Genomic DNA, 26,171 nt, shown 5'->3' on the forward strand with positions numbered 1-26,171 from the left:
GAATGTTAGACAGTAGACGAGGTAGCCAATTAGACGTATTGCATTTTGTACTTTTAATTAAAAAGATAGAAACCATGTTATTAAGAAAAATTATTTTAGGGACTTTTTACCATATTCAAAGTTTAATGGCTGTGAATTAGGTCACACATTTATAATCATGCTAGTGTTGGGGCCGGAGCAGTGGTGCAAACAGTAGGGCATTTGCCTTGCACACATTACCTCAGCCGTTCGATCCCCTGGCCTTCCATACGGTCCCCCAACCCAGGAGCAATTTCTGAACGCATAGCCAGGAGTAACCCCTGAGCTCCATCGGGTGTGGTCCAAAAAGCAAAAAAAAAAAAAAAAAATCATGTTACTGTTTATATTTTTGATGTGCACAACTAACTGCACCTCATCATCATCACAGTGTTCAATGTGGGGTCTCTATGGAGTCTCATCTTTCAGTTTTGTTCAAGAAATCAAAGTCATGGGAAAAGACAGCTTTTTGCCAGGGAGTGTTAAGCAGCTTATTGGATCTTACTGAGCCAGCCAAGCTTCTTTTCTCTGCTGCTTTCCCTGTCACATTTATTAGCCAAAGTTCCACATAAATCACCCAAGGGTCAGGGTTGACATAGTTAAGGATACTTGTGTTAATTAACTCGGAAAAAAGTGAAAGGAAAAAGTAAATTGACTTTACAGGTGTATGATAACATTCAAGATCTTCTGCTCTGTTCTCTCATGTTACTTCTAGGCCACCACTTTATCAACCATCAGCCACTCATTCACCTGAATTGATTCTTTCTTTTGTAAAAAGAAAAACCATTGTTCCTGTTGAGTTCTCTGTACACCACAGAGAGTGAAGTACTCAGTTATTTTTCCTTCTCCCTCTGACTTATTTCATTTAAAATTATAATCTTCTTTCACATGCTAGTCGCATCAAATTTCATCTTTTCTTATAGTTACATAGTATTGCATTGGGTTTTTATATCAGAACTTTTTCCATTCATCTACTGTGGATCATATTTCCATATTTTTCTATTGTACTTAACATTATAATGAACATAAATTTGAGTGTGCCAAGAAGTGAAATCACTGGATCAGATGGTAGTTCCATTTTACTTTTTTGAGAAATCCTCACATTGTTTTTTTTTTTTTTTACAAAAGCTGGAGAAGACAACCATAATGCTTTTTTCCCCCAAAAAAGTTTTGCTTTTTTCTCTGTTTTAAGGCCATATTCAGAACTCTATCCTCAGAGCTTATCTCTGGCTCTGTATTCAGGCAACATTCCTAGCAATGCAAGGGACAGAAAAGGTGTTAACCTCTATATTTTCTCTCTGCCATATGAATTAATTTTATTTATTTTTTGTACAATACCCAGTTAATTTTAGGGCTTACTCCTAGCAGACCTTGGGGACCATATGTGTAGTCAGAATTTAAAGCCAGGTTGGCCATTTACATTACAAGTGCTTTATCTGCTGTACTATCTCTCCAATGCCCTGGATACATTTTTTAAAATTACTTTATTTAAACATCGTAAATACAAGATTGTTCATAATACAGTTTTTTGAAAGACACAAAGTTATTCACGCTTGAGTTTTAGTCATGTAAGGTATAAAGCCCTTCACCAGTGCACATTTTATCACCAATATCCCTAGTTTCCCTCCCACTCTCCCTATACCTGCCTATGGGATAGTTTTCCTCTCTCTCTCTCTCTCTCTCTCTCTCTCTCTCTCTCTCTCTCTCTCTCTCTCTCACTCACTCTCTCTTTCACTCACTCACTCTGTTTCTCCCTCTTTTTCACTCTCTCTTACTCCCTCACTTTTAGATACTAGTGGCGGTTTGTATTCTTGTTACTTGGGGGTATCATGCCTATCACTTTATTTCAGCAACCAATTCTTTTTTGGGGGTGGGGGGTCACACCCGGCAATGCTCTACTCTCAGAAATCGCTCCTGGCAGGCTCGGGGGACCATATGGAATGCTGGAATTTGAACCACCGTCCTTCTGCATGCAAGGCAAATGCCCTACCTCCATGCTATCTTTCTGGCCCCAGCAACCAATTCTTGTCTAGAGTGACAATTTCCAACTATATTGCCATAATGGTCCTTCTCTGTCCTACCTGCTCTACTCAACTATTCATGAGAAGCTTCATACCATGGACTGGTCTTTCTGGCCATTATCTCTATTGTCTTTGATATTATTACCATACTATCCCCCCTATATCCCACAAATGAGTGAGGTCATTTGATATCTATTCCTCCTCTGACTCATTTCACTCAACATAATACTCTCCATAAACATCCATATATAATCAAATTATATGATTTAATTTTTTCTAATGGCTACTTAGTATTCTATTGCATAGACATACCACAGATAGTATTCTATTGTATAGACATAACACAGTTTCTATATCCATTTTTCCCTTCTCATGCACGAAAGTTGTTTCCAGGATGCAGATAGTTTTTCTAAATTATGTTTTTGGGCTCCTAGGATATATTAGGACTGCAATTGCTGGCTCATATGAAAGTTGAATTTCTATTTTTTGAAAAATATCCATATTTTTTCCAAAAATGCTAGATCAGTTTTAATTACCACTGACAATGAATGAGAGTCCCTTTCTTCTTGTATCTGGATAAATTTTAAATGGATTATTTGTAGCTTCTATTTTGTCAAAAATGAGAGATACAGAGACAGAGAGAGAGACAGTAACAGAGAAAGAAAAGAATTTTTTCTGCTATAGAGGCAGTCTTGGGTGGGCAGGAGGAAAACTGGGGACATTGGTTGTGGGAAATATGTATAGATGAAGGATGAGGTAATGTGACATTATATGACTGTAACTCAATCATGATGAACTTTGTAATTGTGTATTTAAAGTGATTCAATTTAAATTTTATTAATTTAAAAAATGAGACAGAGAACTACCTTCATTTAGAAGATAGAAATGTAAGCTTCTCTCTCAACCTCCTCCCCTAAACAAAGCAGTTTTAGTTTTTGTGTTGTTTGGTATCTTTATGTATTATAGATATATTTTATCTCTGAAGGACAAGACTGGTAATTACTCTGAGGTAGTCACTTGCATTTGTAGTCACTTGCAACCCTATATACTTACTTCTGCCCTAATGTTCCATTTTACTCTCTTTGTGTCACTTTTCTTTTGTGCATTCTTTATAGGAGAACACTAATATAAATTAATATTATTACCAATTTTAGAAGCACAAGGAAACTCCTGAATAAATCTCTATTGGTTGAATGTTGACATACGTTTATTTTTAAAATTTAGCCGTTGATATTACATACAATAAAAGTTAATTTTGTATAACTCTGCTTTAATTATTTTCAGAAAATTAGTTCTTGAAGAATTTCCTCTATTTTAAAAATATCCTGTAGATTTGATTTTTTGAAGTTATTTGAACTTACATTGAAGTGAACAGAGTAGTAAGAAATTCTTTTTATTTAATTGAGGAAAACAAAGTAGATTTATATATTTGTTGTATGATGAAATCTATTTCAAAATATTTGTGTAAGTGGTTACATGCTTGAAATTATAAGGTAATATGCCAAGGAAATGGTATTGAACAACCTATTTTTATTTTTGCATAATCTTAGATTTTGGAATGACCTTTCATTTGGTTATTTCAACAGTGAAACCCTCTCTTCGTGAAATCTTGTAGTACGTCTAGACCAATTTCCTATATTTAGCTATGTTATTCAAAGACGTATTAGCTAAAGAATAAATTGCAAATGCTTTTTCAAGGACCTATTATTGCTCTTTATCCTAAATCTCCAAACTTATATTTGTTTTTCCATTCACATATAATTTACATTAACCAAATAGAATCAGTTTCCCTGAATAAGCTGTTCTTTATGGAACATTCAACTGATAACTTCAGGTATGAATTCTTCATCTTTAAAGCACTACTTCTTTGGTAGCTTTCCTGAATTCTCTCTCTCTTATAAAATGTTATAATGTTATATATAATATAGATTATGTAGTGTATAATCTATATTATATATTATATTATAATTTATGTTATATATAATGTTATGTTATATATTATATACTTTTGAAATAGCTGTTCTATGGTATTTGTATATGAATCTTGTATGCCAATTTTATTCTAAGAAAATTGTTCAGGAAATGAGCAAACCAAAAAATTTTAAGCATAGAAGCTCAGAAACAAATATTCCCATATTTTTATTTCTTCATCCTGTTCAGTATATTATTAGAATTAAATATAACCTTACATATAATATTAATTATGGGACTATCAAAGCATAGAAACACAAACTAAAGTGGTTGGGATATTTAAGACTGGTAATCATGGTATTTCCTCATTTTTATTAAGATTGTTTGGAATTTGAAAACTTTTAATCATGTAACAAACTTATAATTGCTGAAGCATCAAAGATAGTAAAGAGTTAAGGTGTGTGCCTTGCATGCAGACAATTCTGGTTCAGACTCTGGCATCATGTTTTTCCCTCCTGTAGCAGCCAGGAATGACTGCTTAGCACAGAATCTGAAGGAAACCTATGCGTTGCTGTGTGTAATACCTAAAGAACATTAAAAAATATAACAGCTGTTCATGTGATTTAATAATCAAAGTTCAGAGATATTACAGAACCATGAATATTGGGGTCCTATAGAAATGATGTGCTATGACAAATTTAATGTTCTAATTAAATTGAAATTAGAAAATATTTTGGCTCCTTTTTTGTTAAAACATGCTTGATTTGTTTGATTTTGTTTTGTTCTTTTTTGGGGGGCGGTTTGATTATTTTGTATTATTTTTATGTTTTCCTTCCTTTTTCCCTTTCTTTTTTTTTTTTGGGCGGGGGCACAACCGGCAGTGCTCAGGGGTTACTCCTGGCTGTCTGCTCAGAAATAGCTCCTGGAAGGCATGGGGGACCATATGGTACACCAGGACCACCCCCTTTCTTTTCTTAAACTAATTTTTATAGTATCTACAAGGACTCCTCCCGTTTTTTGCTTGTTTGAATTTTTGCCCTCCCCAACTTTTGTAATCTTACCTTCAAACAGAACCACATAACTTGAACCATCTTGTTCGGCCTCAAAAAATTGAGGGGGAAACAATGGAGGGCACCAAGACCAAACAGCCGTATGAACATTGATCAGACTTAAACACCAAATCCAAAGCCAACTACAACAGAATCGATACCTAATCTACAAGCCACTATGTACCTAAAATACTACTGTGAATGATTTGTAATCCACTTTGGTCAAAATAAAAATTATTAATTAAAAAAATGTTCCAGGAAAAAAAGCCAAGTCTAAAGTAAAAATAATCATTGAGACTTATTAAAAAGAAAAAAAGCATGCTTCGAAATATAGTAATCTCGGGGGTGGTGTGATGAGGTCGAGATTTGGGACATTGGTGGTGGGAATGTTGCACCAGTGAAGGGGGGTGTTCTTTACATGACTGGAACCCAATTACTATCATATTTGTAATCAAAGTGTTTAAATAAAGATATTAATAAAAATTTTAATAAAAAGAAATATACTAATCTCTGAATTAATCATAAAAGTTTTCTTTGTAAATAAGGATATTCAAATATCTTTAGTAATTACATGTATTTTTATGCCTATTTATATGTTAATATAAATTTATATGTAAATATATATTATTTATTTTTCATATATGTAAATATTTTTAAATTTAAGTTTTATTTAGAGGCTGCTGTGGTGGTGCAGTGGTAAGACATTTGGCTTGCACATGGTTACCTAGGTCAGCTCGCGGTTTGATACCTAGGGTTCCCATATGGTCCCCCAAGCCAGGAGCAAATTCTGAGCGCATAGCCAGGAGTAACCCCTGAGCGTCACCGAGTGTGGCCCCAAAAAACAAAAGAAATTTTTAAGTTGTATTTAAAGTGATTTTCTTTCTTTTATTTTTTTAACTGTTTAAATTCTACTAATATTTTTGTCTGAAAACAAATAGTTGATAAATATTTGTTTAAGTTTAAATATGGAAATAATTAGATCTGTACCTTATGTTAGTGAATTAAGTCTTCATATAAAATAAGATAATTAATATTTTATAAGTGCTAATAAAGTTCCAGTTTTATGAAATATATTTTATTTTTAACATAAATTACTTTATTTAAATACCATGTATTACATAGTTCCTCAGAATACATTTGTTTACAGGTAAATGGTAGTGAAACTATTTTTAAAAAAGAAAGTAGAGTAACAAGAAAATTTGTGAGGTTTTTTTTTTTTTCTGAATGAAGTCAGTAAGTCATTGTCAGAGGTTTTACTAAGTTCCTTTCTCTAGTTGATCATTTATTAGGTGACTTCAAATCTATGTTGACTTCTAAATTTGTATATTTGTACTGGGATGAAAGTAGTGGAAAAATTTGGAGTTGTCATTTGGCCTCATTTGCAGTTGCTCCATCTGGAATAACAGGCGTTGTGGCTGATATTGTGCCTTTTGCAGGGCATGTTTTTGGCTACCAGGCCTTTGGAAACTATGAGAAGGTGGAAGTAGGTGCCCGCAATCAGTCAACATAAATACTGGTGATGTCAACCCAAATATTGGCATACCTGAAGTTTTGGTCAGATTAATGTTTCTGCAGAGGCCATGCAGGACTGATGAAGCTGGGCTATTGCAGAAGCAAAAATTCTGGATGGTGCATGGCATGGCTTCAGCTGAGTGGGAACTTGGCTTGATTCTTCTGACAGTACCAGCTTTTGTGTGTATGACCAGTGTACCTATGATTTTTTATATCATGTTTTACATATCCTTTGAAAATAGAGTGAGTTTATGGAGCTGGCCATTGAAACATTTTAATGAGCATATAAATATTGTACAACTTCAATATGTCTAGTATAGTAATATTTTTAAACTTTGATTCAATCTTCTTCCTCACATAGATTTAAAATAGTTCTGAATGTGCTTTTCAAAATTTTAAATTAGTGCTTTGTCTCAGGATATCTTTTGTCTTATCTTTTCAGAAGTTTCCACAAATTATAATAATTTTATAAGATATCAAGGACATAAGCATGAATAGCAAAGACTTTATAGTTCTTCCATGGGGAAAATCTGGAAATTCAGTAAAACTAAAATATAAGTAAGTTACTATTTTTTGTTATATAGAGAGAAATAATGATGTTAGAGTTCTATAATTGTAATTCATGATTTTACATAGTGCGTTTTATAATCGAATTCAGATTTTGTGATCTTTAATTTTCTTCACAATGCTGTATTTTGTCATAGATGTGTTTAAATATCTTAGATCAATGATTTAGAATAGTAACAAAATAATTATAAGACTCAAAATAGAAATTAGGGTTATTATTGAAACAGTAGAAGAGTGTGACAAATATTTTATAATTTATTTAAATATAAAATTATTATGTGAGAATTTAAACTTAAATTTAATAAAAGTATGAGATAACCAATAAATTTGCATAGTTAAATATTGTTATACAGAAAGAAAAATATCTTTTATTCTGAATTGTCTGGCATGCAGTCAGTCAGTTCCAAGTAATTCTTGGTATCATGGGAATTTCATAACATGGTTTAGTAAATTACAGATCCTAAAAATTTAATATATTGTTTCGCTTTGAGAAGATCTTCTCATTAGAAATTTCTAAAACTTCCCTCAGAAATAGCTGTAAGAACCAGGCAGGATATAATAGGGCCACAGTATCCATTTTAATTTAATTTATATGTTCTTTGATCCAGCTTGATAGTACTATGATTAATCAATGTCTTTAGATATTTTCATATTTTTCTTTTATATTTTGAAATACTGTATAAGGATATGGTGTCATTTGGAAATTGTTATACACATATATGACATTATCACCATTAGATTTATCATATTTTTCTAATTATTGTTAGAATTGCCAATTTTACTTTTTTATGGAATTAAGCTTCAGTTAGGTCAGCATAATCACTGTATTATTAGTATTACTCACTAAGCCTAACTGCTTTGCTGCAACCTTATAATTTCTAATTAATTTTTCTATTATGTGAGTAGAATGAACTTTCTGAAATGTAAGTCTGATCAGTTATATTAAAATCCTTTAATAGTTCTCATTTCTCAGAGGATAACATTTCTAATTTTTCAGTATGAATTAATAGTTCTACATTATCTATCCATTGTTACTTCAATAGTTCCATTTCCTGCCATTTTCTATATTCTGCAAATAATAGATAATGACACCAAACTTTTAACTTTTTTTGATATACCAATCCTTCTTTCTACTTGCCTCCATGCATTTATGTTTTTCTAGAACATTTTTATTACCGATTTTCTCATTCATTATTGATCTTCTATCTCAGCTCACATTATGTTTGGGACTTTCTCAAAACAATGTATAATCAACTTGATAGTTTAGCCATATTCTTTTTCAGTTCTTGATCTCTCTATACTAGAAGTTCTATTGTGCCTCATGTTCTAGCTTCATATATATATGGTATAGTACCATAAGAATACCATACTTTTTATGGTGTTACAAAAGGTAGGTGGGTCTGTATTATTTCTTAAGTGGTGGGTCTAATAATAAAAAAAAAACTCTTACAATATCTTTGCTTTATCACTGTTGGGATGAAACAAATATGTTGCTTCACTACCAGAATCTTTGTAGATTTTATACAATTAGAGATTATCTTGAACTGACTTATCTTTGATGAATGTGCATAAAGGACATACATTAGCTTTATGTCTTTGGATGTCTGTTGGTATTTAGAGTAGTTTTTTTTTCCTATACATATCATGTATGGTTCTCATACCACCTTACTGATTATAGTAAAACTCTAATGAAATAGGAAGAAGGATATTTATTCATGAAATATAATGAAGTTGAGATTAGGTATATGAGGTTGTTCATGACAAATTCTGAGAAAAAGGCCAAAAATGTAAAAAGAGCAAAAATGTAAAATACATTAAAATCTAGATAATCTCCTGATAGTATAAAGATCTTTAGCACACAAATAAATAAGGTTGTTTAACTTTGTCCTAAAATAGTTCTTGTATCATTTCTTTTTCCTTCATAGAGAAATCTGGGTAGTGTTTGATTCAGCTCCTTTTATCTTTTTGAAGTTCCTCTATAAAACTTGCAATATGTCTTTCTTTTTTCTAGGCTTTAAGCTAACTCTCACTTTCCCATCTCTATTTTTGCATAAAAGTAGATATAATGAAGATTTTCAAATAATGATTTCAACAAAACTTAAATTCTATCCATACAGTGAAAGATCATTATCTTAAACACTATGCTTCAAACTTGTGAATTCATTATGACATAATATTGTAAAATTATAAAATAATTCCTTTCTATGTGTGTATCACTGGTATTTATGCATACATAAAACCACAAATTATGTATAAAATGAATTGTGATTTAACTTGCTAGTAAAATAAAAAAGGGAAAGTCTAATATTTAAAGAAATACTTTGTTAGAGAAAACATTAATAAAGGCAAATGCTAACTTTATAAACCATATTTCAAAGAAATATTAATGGAAGTAGTAAAACACTCATTACTTATTTATTATTCATAATTTTAACTTATTACAAAGGTTACTGTAAAATTACTTTTCCTTTAATGTTCTTGCTGGTATACCCTAAATGAACATTCTGCGTTGTAATCTTTCATCTTCAGAAATTCTTTGGAATTGAAGATGGAGAAAACACAATTAGAGTTGGAGAATCAAGAGATGGAAAAGAAACTACAGGAATTCCAATTCATAAGGAGCAAAGAAAAGGAAGAAAGACAGTGGGTTACAGTTTTAGATAATTTTTGAGGAATTACCCAAATTATGATGTAAATGATAATTTTATCTCTAATTTTCATTCTAAAAACAAAGTGTTTTAAATGAATAATTTGATTTTTTCTGATCAACAGAACTGAATTTGTCTATACTTTATTACCCACACATAAGAGAAACATTACATTTAAATAATTATTCTAATTTTATTTCTTCTTAATTTTACATGCTTTCTTATACACACTAATTTATCCTCTCGTATAATCTTTTGACCTATTTATAATCTGAAATATAATACAGAATTTTTTCTTTTCCTTCCTCTCTCCTCCCTCTCTTCCTTTCTTCCTTCTCCTCCCTCCCTCCCTCCCTCCTTCCCCCTTACTTCCTCCCTCCCTCTCTACTTCCTCCCTCCCTCCCTCTCCCTCCCTTCTTCCCTCCCTCCTCCCTCCCTTCTTCCCTCCCCTCCTCCCTCCCTTCCTTCCCTCCCTTCTTCCCTCCCTTTCTTTCCCTCCCTTCTTCCCTCCCCCTCCCTCCCTCCCTCCTCCCTCCCTTCCCTTCTTCCCTCCCTCCCTCCCCTCCCTCCCTCCTCCCTCCCTCTCCCTCCCTTCTTCCCTCCCTCTTCCCTCCCCTCCCTCCTCCTCCCTCCCTCCCTCCCTCCTCCCTCCTTCCCTCCCCTCCCTCCCTCCCTTCTTCCCCTCCCCTCCCTCCCTCCCTCCCTCCTCCCTCCTTCCTCCCTCCTCCCTCCCCTCCCTCCCTCCCCTTCCTTCCCTCCCTTCTTCCCTCCCTCCTCCCTCCCTCTCCCTCCCTTCTTCCCTCCCTTCTTCCCTCCCTTCTTCCCTCCCTCCCCTCCCTCCTCCCTCCCTCCCTCCCTCCCTCCCTCCCCTCCCTCCCTCCCCTCCTTCCTTCCTTCCTTCCTTCCTTCCTTCCTTCCTTCCTTCCTTCCTTCCTTCCTTCCTTCCTTCCTTCCTTCCTTCCTTCCTTCCTTCCTTCCTTCCTTCTTTTCGCACACCTGGCAGCCCCCAGGAGTTACTCCTGGCTCTGTGCTCAGAAATTGTTCCTGGCAGGCCCAGGGGAACATATGGGATGCCAGGGATCGAACCCTGTTCTGTCCTGGGTCATCTGCATGAAAGGCAAAATGTCCTACCTCTGTGCCCTCTAATAAGATTTTTATTCAAAGGGTATTGACAGTTTATAGCTTGGATAATATTTATTGATTAAAATATGAATACAGGATCTTACATATATTGGTATAAAATTAAACTGCCAATGTTTGGAATATTTTAGGATATGCTCTTTAGCATAATTGTATTAATGAAATTCTGATATTCTTGCATATATGACGTTACTGAAAATTTTTCCTCATAGAAATAATATGATAGCAGTGTTTAATAGTAATATGAGAGACAATACATATACTTAGTATGAGATTGGTAAGCAAAACATTTCAATTATTGCTGTTAGCTAGTAATTTTTCCCAAATATTTTTCCATTGTATAAACATATATTTTTTCACTAGTATATATGTATATATGGGTTTTTTATATTTTTTTACAAATAAACTTAGCTAATTAAAAAGCAAGTTAATTTATTCACATTCTACTTTTCTACTTGCTATATCTAATTTCTCTGCAAAATTTTACACAAATTAACACAAATCTACATTCTTTTAGTAGCTGAGTGGTTTACCCTTGGATATATAATTCTTTTATCTTTTGGTACTTAATGCTCAGTGTTTGGGGATTACAATTGCTGATTTAAACACTTCTATGTATATTTTTGCTTATGCACGCAAATGTCTCTATGAGATAAGATTTTAAACATGTAATTTTAGGTCAAATTATATATTTTTGGACTTTACAATTTGGTTGACATAGCAAAATTTTCTTCCAAAATATTTTCCCAAAATAATTTCCTATAGAAAACTCATGTTTTATGTGCTTTTTACTAGTAATAAATAATCCCTACATGGCATTTTCTAAACCAATATAATCAAATATTTATTATTTGCTGCAGTTATCTTTATATTGAAAAGCACATATTAAAATGTCCATAATCTTATTTGATTTTACCCCACCCCATTTTATTTATTTATTTTCTTTGGTGGCTCTTGCTACTCCTCTCCCAGTGATCTAATGGTCAGTTCTTTGGTTTAACCTTCACATTTCTGGGCTTAGTTTCTTCTTTTTTCCAGTGGGTTTTAAAAATATTTGAAAATCAGAGTACCAGAAGTTAACGTATGAGTTTTCCTTAACTGAGAAGACTTTTCTATCTATATTTTAAATGTCCTAAATCTTGTGTGAATTCATATCAGTTAAATGCTTCTCTAAGATCACATCAACAAGAAATGCCACAGCCAGAATGAGAACCTGCCACTCACAAGAAAAGAAGACAGAATTCTGTTCTTCTGATCTTGACCACATTATTTATTATCTGTGTGATCCTGGCAAGGTTTTATCTCATTATTTTTAATAGGAATTGGTTTTCTGACCTGTTGACTTCAGAGAAATTTTGCAAGAATAATTCTTTAAAACTGTAAAACCAAATACCTTGCCTTTCTTTTCAATCTGTGTCATAAACTCTCAGTTTGTGAATCATCATCGGTGATAGGAAATCTGCTATAATTTTGGGTACTGTTTGCCTTACTTTCCTTATTATTTTTTGCATTTTATGTCAGTTTTAAAAATTATACAAGTCTGTAAATTTTTTATAAATCAGTAAAACTATATTGACTACGATTTATATAATATATTTGTTAAATTTGTTTTGGATATTTCTCTTTAATTGGTTCTTTTCTAAATGTGGTATATATATACTTAAGAATGACTAAGAATAATGAGTCATTATTGATACCTGATTTTTTATTATGTGGTCTCCTGTTACATGTTAACAGTTAAATTTCCATTTCATGAAGCTGAATATCTAGTTTTCATTTAAAGTAATCATATTTTGTGTTCTATTTATATATGTATTAAAGGTCAAGTGAATATCACTGGAAATCTGGACAAGTGGGAAAATTGAGTAATCAATCACATATGATATCACAAAATAAAAAGCATGTTACTAAGGTAAGAAAATACTATTTGATTCTCAATGTGCTAAACAAGAATATATAAATTGCCTTTTCAGAAGTTGGAATTTCTAATCATACTGCAGTAAATACTACTGTAACAATATTACATATGATTTGATTTTGAATTATTTTCATTAATATAAAATTAATACAAGTATTCATATATGTTTTTATTTGAAAATAAATGTTAATTTAGACCCAGCTTGAAAATTTTTTATTAATAATAACAGTTATTTTCTGTTTTCTATCTCATTTGTAAATTACAAATTAAGCAATTTACTTATTGAACAGTAATTCTTATTCACACGTTTTTGCAGCTATTTAAACATAAAAGTATTTTCAGATATAAAATTAATTTATTTTTCTTTTATTTTTATATTATTTTATTTTTTATTATGATATCAAAGATACAAAGAAAGTAGACAAGGTAAAGTACAGTGGGAAGACAATCACCCATAAACAGAATTCTCAGAACAATCCCCTTGCTGACACCTTAATTTTGAACTTTCAGCAAAAGATCATTAAGAAAAATAAAACAAAACCCATGCACAATTACTTTTTTGTCCCTCAAGTCCCAGATTATAGTACATTATAACATTTCTTAGCAGTACACAAAGCAATCTAAAGCCACAATATTTATGTAACTACTTTAACATTGAAGGCATAGTATTTTTTTTTACAGTTCCATACACATGCATAATAGTTTAAGTTAACCTCAAAAGTTTAAGTGGTTGTTTTTTTTTTTTTAAGGATTAGAGTCAAAGGAGCACAGCAAAGATGGTGTTAGAGTGGCAATTGTTGTTTGCATAGGTCCAGCAAAATATGGGGGGCATGGAAAGGAAAAACCTTGGCCTAAATACAAGGAGACCTTACCACTGAAGTTTTTTGGCATAAGACCATTTCTAGGCTCCAGTCATACTAGGTTGTCCAACCCAAGTCATTGTCTGTAGTGCCAATACACTTTTATTTTTCACAGTCACTGTTGTTGGTGTCATGTTTCTGAAGTTAAAGATCCTGTAATCTGTGCATATCCTTCATCGGAGTCAGGATGATGTGGAGCATCCTCTAGTTTCACCTCAGAATTAGAGGGCAATGCAGAGCACCCTGTCCTGAAAGCAGGTCCTTGTTAAGTCTTCTGGGTGTTAAGGGAAGTAAGTCTCTTGAGTAGGTCTATGTGAGAGCAGCGGTAGGGTCTTCCCTAGTAGAGGATTGCTTCTAGATGATAAGACAACCTTGGTTGTTTCGTAGATGGCATCCCTGGTTAAGGAGTGAATGGAGAATGTCCATTTTTCTGAGGCCTGAGCCAGGTCATTATGACAATGTTCAGGGTGTAAGGTCCCATAGCATTACAAGATTTGCGTGTTCCTGTAATGAATCTGAGCTGTTAGATCCTTTGTTGGGTATTTGTGAATCCACGAACAGTCCCCAGAATGAGAAATTACTTCCCATCCCCTTGTCCCCTTTTGGGGGGAGACCTTGGTAATATTTATCCGCAGCAAATAATAATCCACACAGACAAGAAGGTTAGGGTGTAAAAGATTGGGGGGAGGGAGGGAGGGAGGGAGGGAGAGGGAGGTAGGGAGAGAGAGAGAGAGAGAGAGAGAGAGAGAGAGAGAGAGAGAGAGAGAGAGAGAGAGAGGAGAGAGAGAGAGAGAGAGAGAGGAGAGAGAGAGGAGAGAGAGAGGAGAGAGAGAGAGAGGGAGAGAGGAGAAAGAGAGAGAGAAGAGAGAGAGAGAGAGAGAGAGAGAGAGAGAGAGAGAGAGAGAGAAAGAGAAAGAAGAGAGAGGAGAGAGAAAGAGAGAAAGAGAGAGAGAGAGGAGAGAGTTCTCTTGCAGCCTGCAGACAGCTTTTGCAAAAGGACCCCTCTTCCCTGCCCATCAAGCTATTTATTGCCAACTCCACAGCGCCCCCACCTGGAAGGTCTAGGTGGGGTAATAGTCACAGAACAATCCTAAGGAAATATTTTTATATACAATTCCAAGACTAATCTTATGGAAACTTTTTCATTTTTCATATACTACATGTTCCTATCTTTATTAGATCAGAACTTGTTTGTATGTATAGTATTTTCCCATTTTAATGTGTCTATGTAAAAGAGGAACAATGCCACGTGACGTTATTGGTGCATAAAGGGGCCGCTAGAACAAGTTCAAAAATCCCTGTGACTTGATTCAAACATAAACTTTAAACTGAGAGACCCTTCTACCAGAATTTCTTATTGAACAGATCACAAAGAGAAGAACAGAAAAATTGTGGGAAAAATAGTCACTGCATAAGAGAATATTTAGTAAGAGTTATAGCTGATAAGGAAATACATATAAAATATTCCAAAAACATATACTTATCCCTTTTATGTCTTTTAAAATAGTTGGAGGGTGTTAAATAAGGTGTACCACTTTGGTCAGTGATTTTGGCCTGTGCAGTACTGAAGGTAAAAAGGGTAAATGTGGGGTAATGATGGTTGGGAATGAGGGAGTGAAGGACTAGAAATGAGCTTGTAGGGGTGTAAGAAAGGGCAACATAAAAGATGGACATTCTGTATATGCAAAGCATATATTAATCACAGGGATAATTTAATATATATGTATGCACGGGGGCAAATTTGGTGGAGAACCAGAAGCCAGACATCTGGCCGCCCTCCTCCCGTGCCTTTTCTCCCCTAGTACTGGGGGAAGGGCAGGGTTAGCCTGAAGATCCCTTTAGAGTAGTCCTCTGGAACCCACCTTTCTTACTACCTGGGCTGGCCCCCAGAGAAGGCCTGGAGACCGGGGAAGAAGAGGTGGACGGCCGGGGGCTTGCCTAGCCTCCCAGCACCCCCAAGCTAGGGAGAAGGCCTTCGGCCTGGAGTCTCCCCAAACCCCATACCAGCAAGAGCTAGCCTCCAGATCAAGAAAAGGTAAATTAATTTATTTTAACTGAGTATTTTATTTTATTTTATTTTTGGTTTTGGGGCCACACCCGGTGATATTCAGGGGTTACTCTTGGCTATGCGCTCAGAAATCGCTCCTGGTTTGGGGGGACTGTGGTCCGTCCTAGGCTATCGCTTGCAAGGCAGATGCCATATCTCTAGCACCACCACTCCAGCTCCTTTACTATTTTAGAAATTTCATTACATTATTATTAAACAAGACAAGTGACTTTAGATAAGGCAATTCTTTGCTTATAAAATCTTTAAAACAAGAGTCATGACTTCGTTAAGTGTTAACTTAGCTTTATCTTTTTATATGCTCATCATTAAACTTTCATTGGGCCAGTTGGCATCTACAATTTACACACTTATAACATTATCTGCTTCAAAATAATATTTTATTTTTATTATTATTCTCTTACTAAGTTATACTTCTTTAACTCTTTCCATTTTAAGCTATCTCCCTTAGCTAGAGTTCTGTTTCAAATATTATTATTAATATGTATTTAAAACACTGCTCTATTTAATAGCACTTATTAAATACTTCTATCATATATTAAAAACTACTATAATTCCATTTATATGCATCTTTACATATTCTAAATGAAGTATTCTTTGTTTCATTGAAAATATTTTCAAGTTATTGTTTAAATTTCTATTGCTATCACATTGAATGCTTATATAAGGCCATTGTTTACCGGGATTTACAACTTTGATGAACTTTAAGACTTCACTAAATTCTGTCCCTTTATATCGATGAAGCTGCATTTCTTTGTTTCCCAATTTTTCTTAATCTTTTGGTGGGACTGAATGTAGAACTTTATATTCCTTCTTATCTGCATACTGATATAATTTATTATTTACATAAATGTACTCATGTCGCTGCTATTCTGACTATTTCTGTTACCAAGTAATAAAATTTCAGTTGGAGAGACAGGAGTCTTTAATATAGTTACCAAGACTATTTGGGATTATTCCTGCACTTAATTAAGACTCAGTAATTATTCACCAGTACTCAAGTTGCACAGGGGTCAATAGGGTTTGATAGTTATGAGGATGTTTCAAAATTGGCACCCGTTGTTTTGCATACATATGGCTCTTCATTGAGCAAACAATCATGCAAGAGGGTCCTGGAAGTTGCAAGAAACTACTCTAGCTCAAAGTTTTGAAAAAAAGGAAAACACTAACAAGATTATGAACATTATTAACTAGTTTTGTTCATATGTCTGTTTTCTCTGTGTTTATAGGGTATGGAACAAATAGTATCCCAGAGCTCTTTTGATCATGCATCATATTAGTAAATACATTTTAAACATGATTAACTTACATATTTGCTTTTATTTATTATAATTATAATTTATTTATACATATATTTTCTTACTAATATATCAAGTTAACTGTAACAACTAAAATTGGGAATTAGTCTAATATGATATAAATACAAATTGATATTTCTTCTCTCTGATCTTTTTTGTGAACTCTTTCTTGTATATTCACTTGCTTTGTTTAGGACTACAATTATAGAGGCAGTGTGTTTATTTGAAAACTGTTAAAGAATACATAGGTTTGATAAGAAGAGTATGTGATTAGTACACAGCTGAAAATAAAAAGGGTACCATGAAAAAATAAAAGTTGTGAGAAAATAAACTCAGCAGTTAAATGTATAATTGTGGCTGGATTTACTCTGAACTAAAATAGGGAAGGGATGTGGAATATTTGTTTTGGAATAAAAAATTTTATTCTTGTTTTTAACTCCTTTCCCCCATTTAATTAGATAATTTTCTTTCCCAGTTTAAGAGAATTATAAGGATATATCAAGTGTTCAATATGATGATTTGATATACATACACATAGTGAAAGAATTTCTTGCTGTGTCTTAATTAGCACATTTATAACCTCACATACTAAGCTCTCTAGTTTTGCACATGCAATTTCTCAGCAAATTTCAGAAATTGAGTTTTATTTAAATTCTCATGTGTAGTTGAAATTTAGAGAAAATTTGTTCCCTATTAATTTATAGAAATAAGAAAGATATATGATATAAACTTCAAGAAACACAAATATAAATAAACTTCAAGAAATAGACACTGAAGAATGTTAATACTTTCAAATATGTGCAAGCCAGTAGTTTTGTTGATCAATAATAGAGACAACTTCCACCATTACAGAATTTTATTTAGCTTAAAATATCAATAATGCCAAGATTAAACAATAAACATAAGAATATCCAATTCATTTTCTTAGCTTTGTGATTTTAGAAAAATTGTCTAAACATTTTAGACTTTGTTACCAAAATCATGCGCTGTATTTGCCAGATACTTTACAGTTTTGAGAACTATATAAATATATTAGTTGACAATTTTAATATTTCTTTAAAATCATATTGGTGTGTTTAATATATAACAAAAATGTTTTAATAAATTGAATCTGATTTGATCATTGAATAAAAAAGGATGAGTTGCAATGAGTAATGGCAAATGTTATAGTGGACTGAGCAATAAGTCAGCAAATAGGGTACTTGTCTTGCTTATGGCTATTCAGGGTTTGATACCCTGCTATCTCATATGGTTTCTCAGGTACTACCTAGAATAATTTTTAAGTGCAGCAGAGCCTGAAGTAAGCATGTGCATTTCCACGTGTGCCTAATATTGTCATGAATCTGAGAACAGGGGTTTATTAGATTTATGAAAGACTTTATTATATAACTTTTACAATCAGAAATATTTGTTGATTTGTACCGAAGTGTGATGGATTCAATAGTAAAAACTGGAGATGAGAATTAGAGGTGTCAGTTGCTGGAGGTAAGATCTTTGAAAGGATGACTGCTTACGGAGAAATTTACTAATTACTAGAGGAAACATTTTTTCTGAGAAGAGAAAAATTGACTAATGTTTCATGTGAGTATGTTCTGCCTAAAGTGAAAAAAACACAGTAGAGTGTCCCCTTTGCTCCTAAGTCTACACTTATATAGTATATGAATCCCAGCACATGTAACAAACACAACACAAAGGACACAGTGGAAAATCAATGCAGAGTATCATCATGCTTAGAGAATGAAGGTGGTAGCTCCAAAGATCTAACAAGTACCAGCCACCTAAATAGCCTTTCTAGTAAGTCTCTAGAGAGAAAATTAGGAGGGGAGGATTTTCAAAGAACTCAAAGAATCCATGGAACCAAATGAACCACAAATAAGACTCAAGATGATATGAAAGTAAAAGTGGGAAAACTTCAAACCAAAATAGCAAGGTTGAAAAACTTGGTAGGTGTAATGAAAACCTAAGTCTAAGGCCTTATCAGAAGAATAGTAGCTGATAAGGACAGAATCAGTGAGCTGGAAAATGAGTGTTACAGTTGGAAATATATACTTTTATTTGTACCTGAGTGATAAACTCATTAGTAAAAAATGAAGATGAGAATTAGAATTGCCAATTGTTGGAAGTATAGGTATAAAACTTTCATACAACATAAGATGTTGGCAAAGACCCTCAATGAAAACAGAGAGGAAACTAGAACTTTGGAATAAATTCAATAGATACAGCAAGAATTATTTGAGTCCCAAAAATCCAGGAAGAAATCTATGGAGATGAAAAATCAATGGTCAAGAACATCATTGATGAAAATTCCTCAGAGCTAAAGAGTGCATGCAACTACATCCTGGATGTTTGAAGAGTATCAGATAAAAGATATCCAAAGAAAAGCACCCCAAGGGACATCCTAAGCACAGTGATGAAACCCACATTCATAGAAATAATACTGTAAACAGAAAGATCAAAAATGGAAAATGCATACAAAGAAGTACCCTTAAGATTTAAAGCAGCTTTATCACAAGCAACTCTTAAGGCCTGAAGGCAGTGGTGAGATATAAACAAAACTTAATGAAATGAATTGCCAAGAATACCTTGTGCAGTAGACATTCATTCAGGTTTGAAGGAACGATACACAATTTCACAGATAAACAACAGTTCATAAACTTTACAGGCTTAAAACCAAACTTAAAAGAAAAGTTGAATGCTTTAATTTAAGGCAAGTCAGTCCCAACAAACAAAAACAATCCTACAAAAATATGACACTGAATCCCATACCAATAATCTTTCAATAGACTAAATGCCCCAGTTAAGATACATAGAGTAGCAAAATGAGTCAGATAGATGAATGCAATATTTTTATTCACTTAAGAAACACATCTGAATAGTCAGAGCAAAGTATAGACATAAAAATCAAAGGTTGGAGGACAATCATTTAAGAAAAATCTCCCCTAAAAGGGCTAGAGTTGGGGCCAGCTGCCTTGTCCACTCTAGCCTAGAACGCACTGCAGTTTGATACCCAAGTGTGCCATATGGTCCCCCAAGCCAGGAGTGATTTCTAGGCACATAGCCAGGAGTAACCTCTGAGCATCCCCGTCCCCAGGTGTGGCCCAAAAACAAACAAACAAACAAACAAACAAATAAAGGCTGGATCCAGGACCAAAGGTGGTTGGTTCGAATCCCGGTGTCCCATATGGTCCCCCGTGCCTGCCAGGAGCTGTTTCTGAGCAGACAGCCACGAGTAACCCCTAAGCACTGCCAGGTGTGGCCCCAAAAACAAACAAAAATAAATAAATAAATAAATAAATAAATAAATAAATAAAGGCTGGAGTGGCCATGTTAATATGACACAACACAGAAATAAGTGTTAAAAAGGTTATAAAAGACACACATGGGCATTTCTCACTGATCAAAGGAAAAAATCAAACTTCTAAACATATATGTATATATATGGGACAGAAAAATACTTTAAAAACTAATAAAATTGAAGAAAGACATCAATAGTAAACAAATAATGGATGATTTCAACACTTCCTTGTCAATAAGTCAATGAGGCTAAAATTTAAAAAGATATTACTGGCTTTGAGGGAAGAAATAAAAGTGGCTTAGTATATATATATGTGTGTGTGTATATATAGAGAGATATGTGTATATATATACATATATATATATATACAGATATATGTATGTATACACACACATACAGAGAGAGCTCTTAATCCACAGCATACTGGGTACAATTTTTTTCCCAGTGTTCTTGGGACATTCTCCAAGATAGAACACATCATGCTGGGATATTAAAAATACCTCCACTAAAAAAGAGTATGGATACTGGTTCTACTATTTTTCTGAGACCATAGTACCGAAAATAGATGCTCCTTTGAATGTAATTTTCCCTTCTAATCTTGCTGCTTTCAATATTCTATCGCTATCTGTGGGATTTGTTATTGTGACTTGGATGTGTTTTGGGGTGTTTTTCTTTGGGTCTCCTTTAGCTGGTACTCTTCGGGTATGCAGGATTTGATTGCATGCTGTCTTTAGCTCTGGGAGTTTCTCTGTGATGATGACTTTGACTGTTGATTCTTCCTGGGTATCTTCTGGGACTCCAGTGATTCTTATGTTGTTTCTGTTGAGTTTATCAAAGACTTCTATTTTCATCTGTTCACATTCTTTGAGTACTTTTTTCATTTTCTGATCGTTTGCCTTAAGGTTCTTTTCCAGTCCCTTCTGCTGTTGAAGTTGTTCTGCATTTCATCTTCCAGTTCACTGATTCTGTCCTCATCTGCTGTATTACCCTGCTGGAGAGGTTTTCCATTGAGTTTTTCAATTGAGCTACTTATTTCTATCTTTGTGTTTTGTTCAGCTAGAGCTATGTTTTCTTTGATTTTCATGAGGATCTTTCATATTTATATTCTAAACTCCTTATCTGAGAGATTAATCAGATGGTTGGCATTTTTTGGGTCATCAGAGCTGCCATCTTCATTTAATTTTTTTTTTTTTTGGTTTTTGGGTCACACCCGGCAGTGCTCAGGGGTTACTCCTGGCTGTCTGCTCAAAAATAGCTTCTGGCAGGCACGGGGGACCATATGGGACACCGGGATTTGAACCAACCACCTTTGGTCCTGGATCGGCTGCTTGCAAGGCAAACGCCGCTGTGCTATTTCTCCAGGCCCTCATTTAATATTTTTGATGCTGGCTTGTGTTGTTTCCCCATTGTCACACTTGCTGTGTGTTGTTTTTTTTTTTTTTCTGCATTTTATGGTGAAGTTCATTTACTAGAGATGCACAAGCCAACATGGTTAGGTGTCTTTTTTAGGACCTGCAGTGCTTATGAGCCCTAAGTAGTGGCGTTGGCATTGGAAACCTGGACAGGTGCCCAGGACACCTTAGTCTCTCTGCTTTCTTCAGGGATTCTGTGAGGGAGTTGGTTTCAAACCCGCGCTGCTCAGGCACCCTCATAACAATATTCTCTAGCTATGGAAAAATCTTAAGATGAAGATTATAACTAGTTGGTATCTTGAAGCCAAGAATATTAAAAATGTTATTTAGATTTAGGTATGTTCATAGTGATAGATTAACTGAAGAGATAAATAGATGTTCATGTTAGTATATTGTATGACTTTCAGTATTACGATGTCATGCAAACTAGAAATCAAAATCTACACAATTATTCTCCAGATAAACTATGGAGATAAATACTGAGAAAATTGCTTAAACTCAGGTTAGAGAGTATCCTGGGTATCGATGTGAACAATAAATGTCAAAGGTAAGAATTTTCAGTGGAGTTAATTTTACTAAATAATGGTAGTGGAACACTAGAGGAGGCCGTGTTAAGAAAAGATACGAAAAGTTAACTTGAACTTTTAGAAAAGATATTTATAGGAAGTATTTGAGACTTTTACAAAGTTCATGGAATTATAGTGGAGTTTGGATCAAAGAAAAACAATAAATTAGAAAACATTGGGATAAAAATTAATATATTTGAAAAAATAAACTTGTGGGGAAAACATGGGAAGAAAAACAAATTATAGCATTCATGGGAAATTTGAAGAAAAGTTGTAGGTATAGAAGGTTGAAGAACACAACATAGTCTGATGCTAATGGCCAGATGGCAGAGGCACTAATTTTTCTTTCAACTGATGGCATTTTTTCAAGTTTGTCTGCTGTAGGTATAATTGGTGTGTGTGTGTGTGTGTGTTTGTGTATGTGTGTTCTGTTTATGACTGGAACCCAACTGCAATATGTTTGTAATCATGGTGCTTAAATAAAAATATTACTAGAAATTTAAATATAATAATTACATTAATAGACTATAGACTATAACTTTTGATATACATATATTTTCTTATCTATCAGTCTCTATATATTTCTCTGACCTACCTCATTCACACTCACCTATTTTCTTAACAGATAAAAATATGACTTAATAAGCAGCTTGCATGTTATTAATGGAAATACATATTAGTCTGAATCACTTGAAATAAATATGGTTATTTTTATTGAACATAAAATATGATTCACCACAATAAAACAAAATGATATATTTTTTCTAATAACAAGATCAATTTGCCTTACCATTTATATCCAATCTGCCTTGGTAACCAATAACATAATTCCTATTTCAGTTCAGATGCATCATTAAGGTAGTGCTGTTGAGTAATTTGATTATGAAAAACATGATTAAATTATCTGTAACTTTATAACATTGCCAGTTTAAAAATAAAAATGTAATTCACATAAAATTGATTATTTCTGTCCTATTTTCATTTATGCTATCTGTGGCATACAGCATCTTAGCAGCTACTTAAAGCATATGAGTAACAAATGCCCTTTTGAAGCAAAATCACTAGTTTCATTAAGAATAATTAGATCTAAATTTTCAAAGATGACTGCAGTTGGTACAGCCATAGACATAGAGGCAACCATTGTCCTCATATTCTCATGTACAAATTGGGCAATTGAGCATGCAAATTGCCAACTGCAAACTCAGCATGAATTTATAGTCTGTATAGAATTGAACCATCCCCATGCTCATTTTGTATATGATCAGTGTTGATTTTAATAATACTATGGCAATTGTGCAATTAGAGTTTGATTTATATAAAAAATACAAAGTTTCAAGGATTTTGAGAAATATTTGGTATTCAAAAAGTGAATTAGTTGACTGAAATTATTTTGAGTTTAGCTTAGGGAAGATAAGAACCACAAATAATATTTGGAATATGAATCAATGATGCTTAAACATGTGATTCTCTAAATTTGGAAGAGAAGATAATAATATTGATTTCTGCTGTTATATAAGTATAGCAACTCATCAAACTTCAGGTTAATCTGAGCTACCCAAATATTAGACTTTGTATCAGAAAGAGCAGACTGATAAAAGAATGATCAAACTTTTATAAAATTTTAAAATAATAGTGCTTCCACAAGAAAATTTCTTGGTGGTATTTTTTTTAATTTTCTTTAAATATATTTTCTTTTCTTTTTTTTTTTTTTTTTTTGGGCCACACCCGGTAACGCTCAGGGGTTACTCCTGGCTATGCGCTCAGAAGTCGCTCCTGGCTTGGGGGACCATATGGGACGCCGGGGGATCGAACCGCGGTCCGTCTCCTAGGCTAGCGCAGGTAAGGCAGGCACCTTACCTCCAGCGCCACCGCCCGGCCCCTAAATATATTTTATTTTCTTTAAAAATTGATGACCTGGTTTAAAATGTTAAAATTTCTATTGCTCTATGAGTTTTCTATTATGATTATGATATATTTCATAAGTCCTATACATTTAAAATAATCTCAAAATGAATTTTGTTCAGGATGCATAAAAATTAAAACATTTTAATAATTATTTTAGTAACATGTTTTTTTGAATAAGGTATTGCATCCCTGACAAATTCTGTTTCGTTAATACAGTTTTCTGCTGGAAAAGTGAAATTGAAATTACTGAAGGAACAGCTTCAAGGTAAACTATCAGTACAATTATGCTAAAATACGATTTACATTTTATATTTGAATTGCCTGAGCATTAAAGTATTAGAATTGGTAATGAAATATAAAGTTTCTAAATCATTGTCATCAAATAGTTAACATATTTTATATTCAAAATACAGTTAATTCCTTTTGGGTAGATTTTATTCATGTCAAAAAAAACCCAACTTATAACATGTTGATTATAATAGCACTTTTCAAAGCCAGATACTTTCATAATGCTGTACCATTAAATATCTGAATATAATATCTTGACAAGAAAAGTCATCAGTCTAAACATATAATAAAAATTTAACTATGAAAAATAAAAGTTTGTTTAGGGTGCATAATATTTTAATACCATTTATAATAATGATAAAACTAGGATTTATTATGCTTCCAGTAGAAGTAAACATGAATTAATATGAAATCATCATAGATAATGCAAATAGTCAAGATAACATTTTTAAGGACAGAGGGATAAAGGACTGAAGAACATGCCTACATGCACAAGGCCCAGGTTATATTATTAGTTCCATATACTGTACCTCACAGCATTGCCAGGGTGACTCATAGCCTCTGACAGTGCTGAGTTGAGCCTCATCTCCTGACCAGACATACAACCATCTGCTAGACCCTGGATTGAACCATCCCCCACACTTTTAGACTATATAAGTTTATTATATATTTATTAGGCATATAGTAATCATATATTAGAATAAATGCTTATAAAGATTTTTAATTTAATTTTTATTTATTTTTGCCTCACCCAGTGATGTTCAGCATCTTCTGAATCTGCTTTCAGGGATCATTCCTGGTGGGCTCAGGACAATTTGGGATGCTGGGATTGAACTGGATCAGCTAATGCAAGGCAAACAACATATTTAGAAGTTTTATTTTTTCCCTAGAAGTTTTTTAGATGTACTTAAATTTGATATAGAGATATGGGAAAAAATCACATAGCCATTACATTATGGACATAATTTTTAATATTCTGTAATTATGTGTCTATATTAAGTCTATTTTTAAAATTATTATTAATTTTTATTATTAATCACTGTGATAAACAAAGGTATTCATAGTTGACTTTTAGACATATAATGTTCCAGCACCAATCCAGTGTCAACTTTCTTCAGTGTTAACTAGGTTTTCTTCCATAGCTCCAATTCCATCCAACTTGCCATCTTAAATGATACCTCTTTAAGTCCTGTTGTTAAATGATTGAGTCTCATCATTTTAGTGTTGTTGACTCAGAGGTTTGAATATTTAGGACAATCTTTCTTTAGCACCACCCATATACCTCCATCCCCTGGACATGTGCCTTTGTTTTATCTCATCTATATTCCAAATGCATTTTAAGTAGAGTGGACTTAGGCAGTTAAATGCAGTCCTGAAAGCATAGGCAAGAAGAGAACTATGCATTTCCCATACTTTTGAGGAAATTTGATTTGGTCACTTGCTATTCCTAGTAGAAAACTAATATTTAAATACTGTTTAATATTTAGAAATGTGAAAAAGTTCACTGCTTTATCAAAACAAAAACATCACATTTTTAATGATTATTATTATTTATCCCCCTCCCCAGGACCTGTGAAGCAACTTAGTAATAAAACTACAAATTCTTTTGAAGGCAAAAAATTTATAATAAAAGGAAAAGTTTGTGGGCAATGTGAGAACAAAGCTGCTCTACTAGTAAGTACATTTTAATAAGAAATTAGA

The 26,171-nt window shown here is 33.5% G+C and overlaps 1 protein-coding gene across 1 annotated transcript in view; it reads left to right on the forward strand.

Annotated features, from left to right (window-relative positions):
* Positions 1–6,998: 6,998 nt before the first annotated feature.
* The window catches only part of ZBBX (zinc finger B-box domain containing), a 133,883-nt gene continuing 114,710 nt past the window's right edge, over positions 6,999–26,171 (forward strand). Inside the window, exons 1-5 of the mRNA XM_049775576.1 lie at positions 6,999–7,066; positions 9,605–9,718; positions 12,685–12,775; positions 24,399–24,447; positions 26,038–26,144. Of these exons, the coding sequence (XP_049631533.1) occupies positions 6,999–7,066; positions 9,605–9,718; positions 12,685–12,775; positions 24,399–24,447; positions 26,038–26,144 (429 nt within the window). The remainder of the gene's footprint in view (positions 7,067–9,604; positions 9,719–12,684; positions 12,776–24,398; positions 24,448–26,037; positions 26,145–26,171) is intronic.

Source organism: Suncus etruscus, chromosome 6 (assembly GCF_024139225.1).
Source record: "Suncus etruscus isolate mSunEtr1 chromosome 6, mSunEtr1.pri.cur, whole genome shotgun sequence".
Lineage (NCBI taxonomy): Eukaryota > Metazoa > Chordata > Mammalia > Eulipotyphla > Soricidae > Suncus > Suncus etruscus.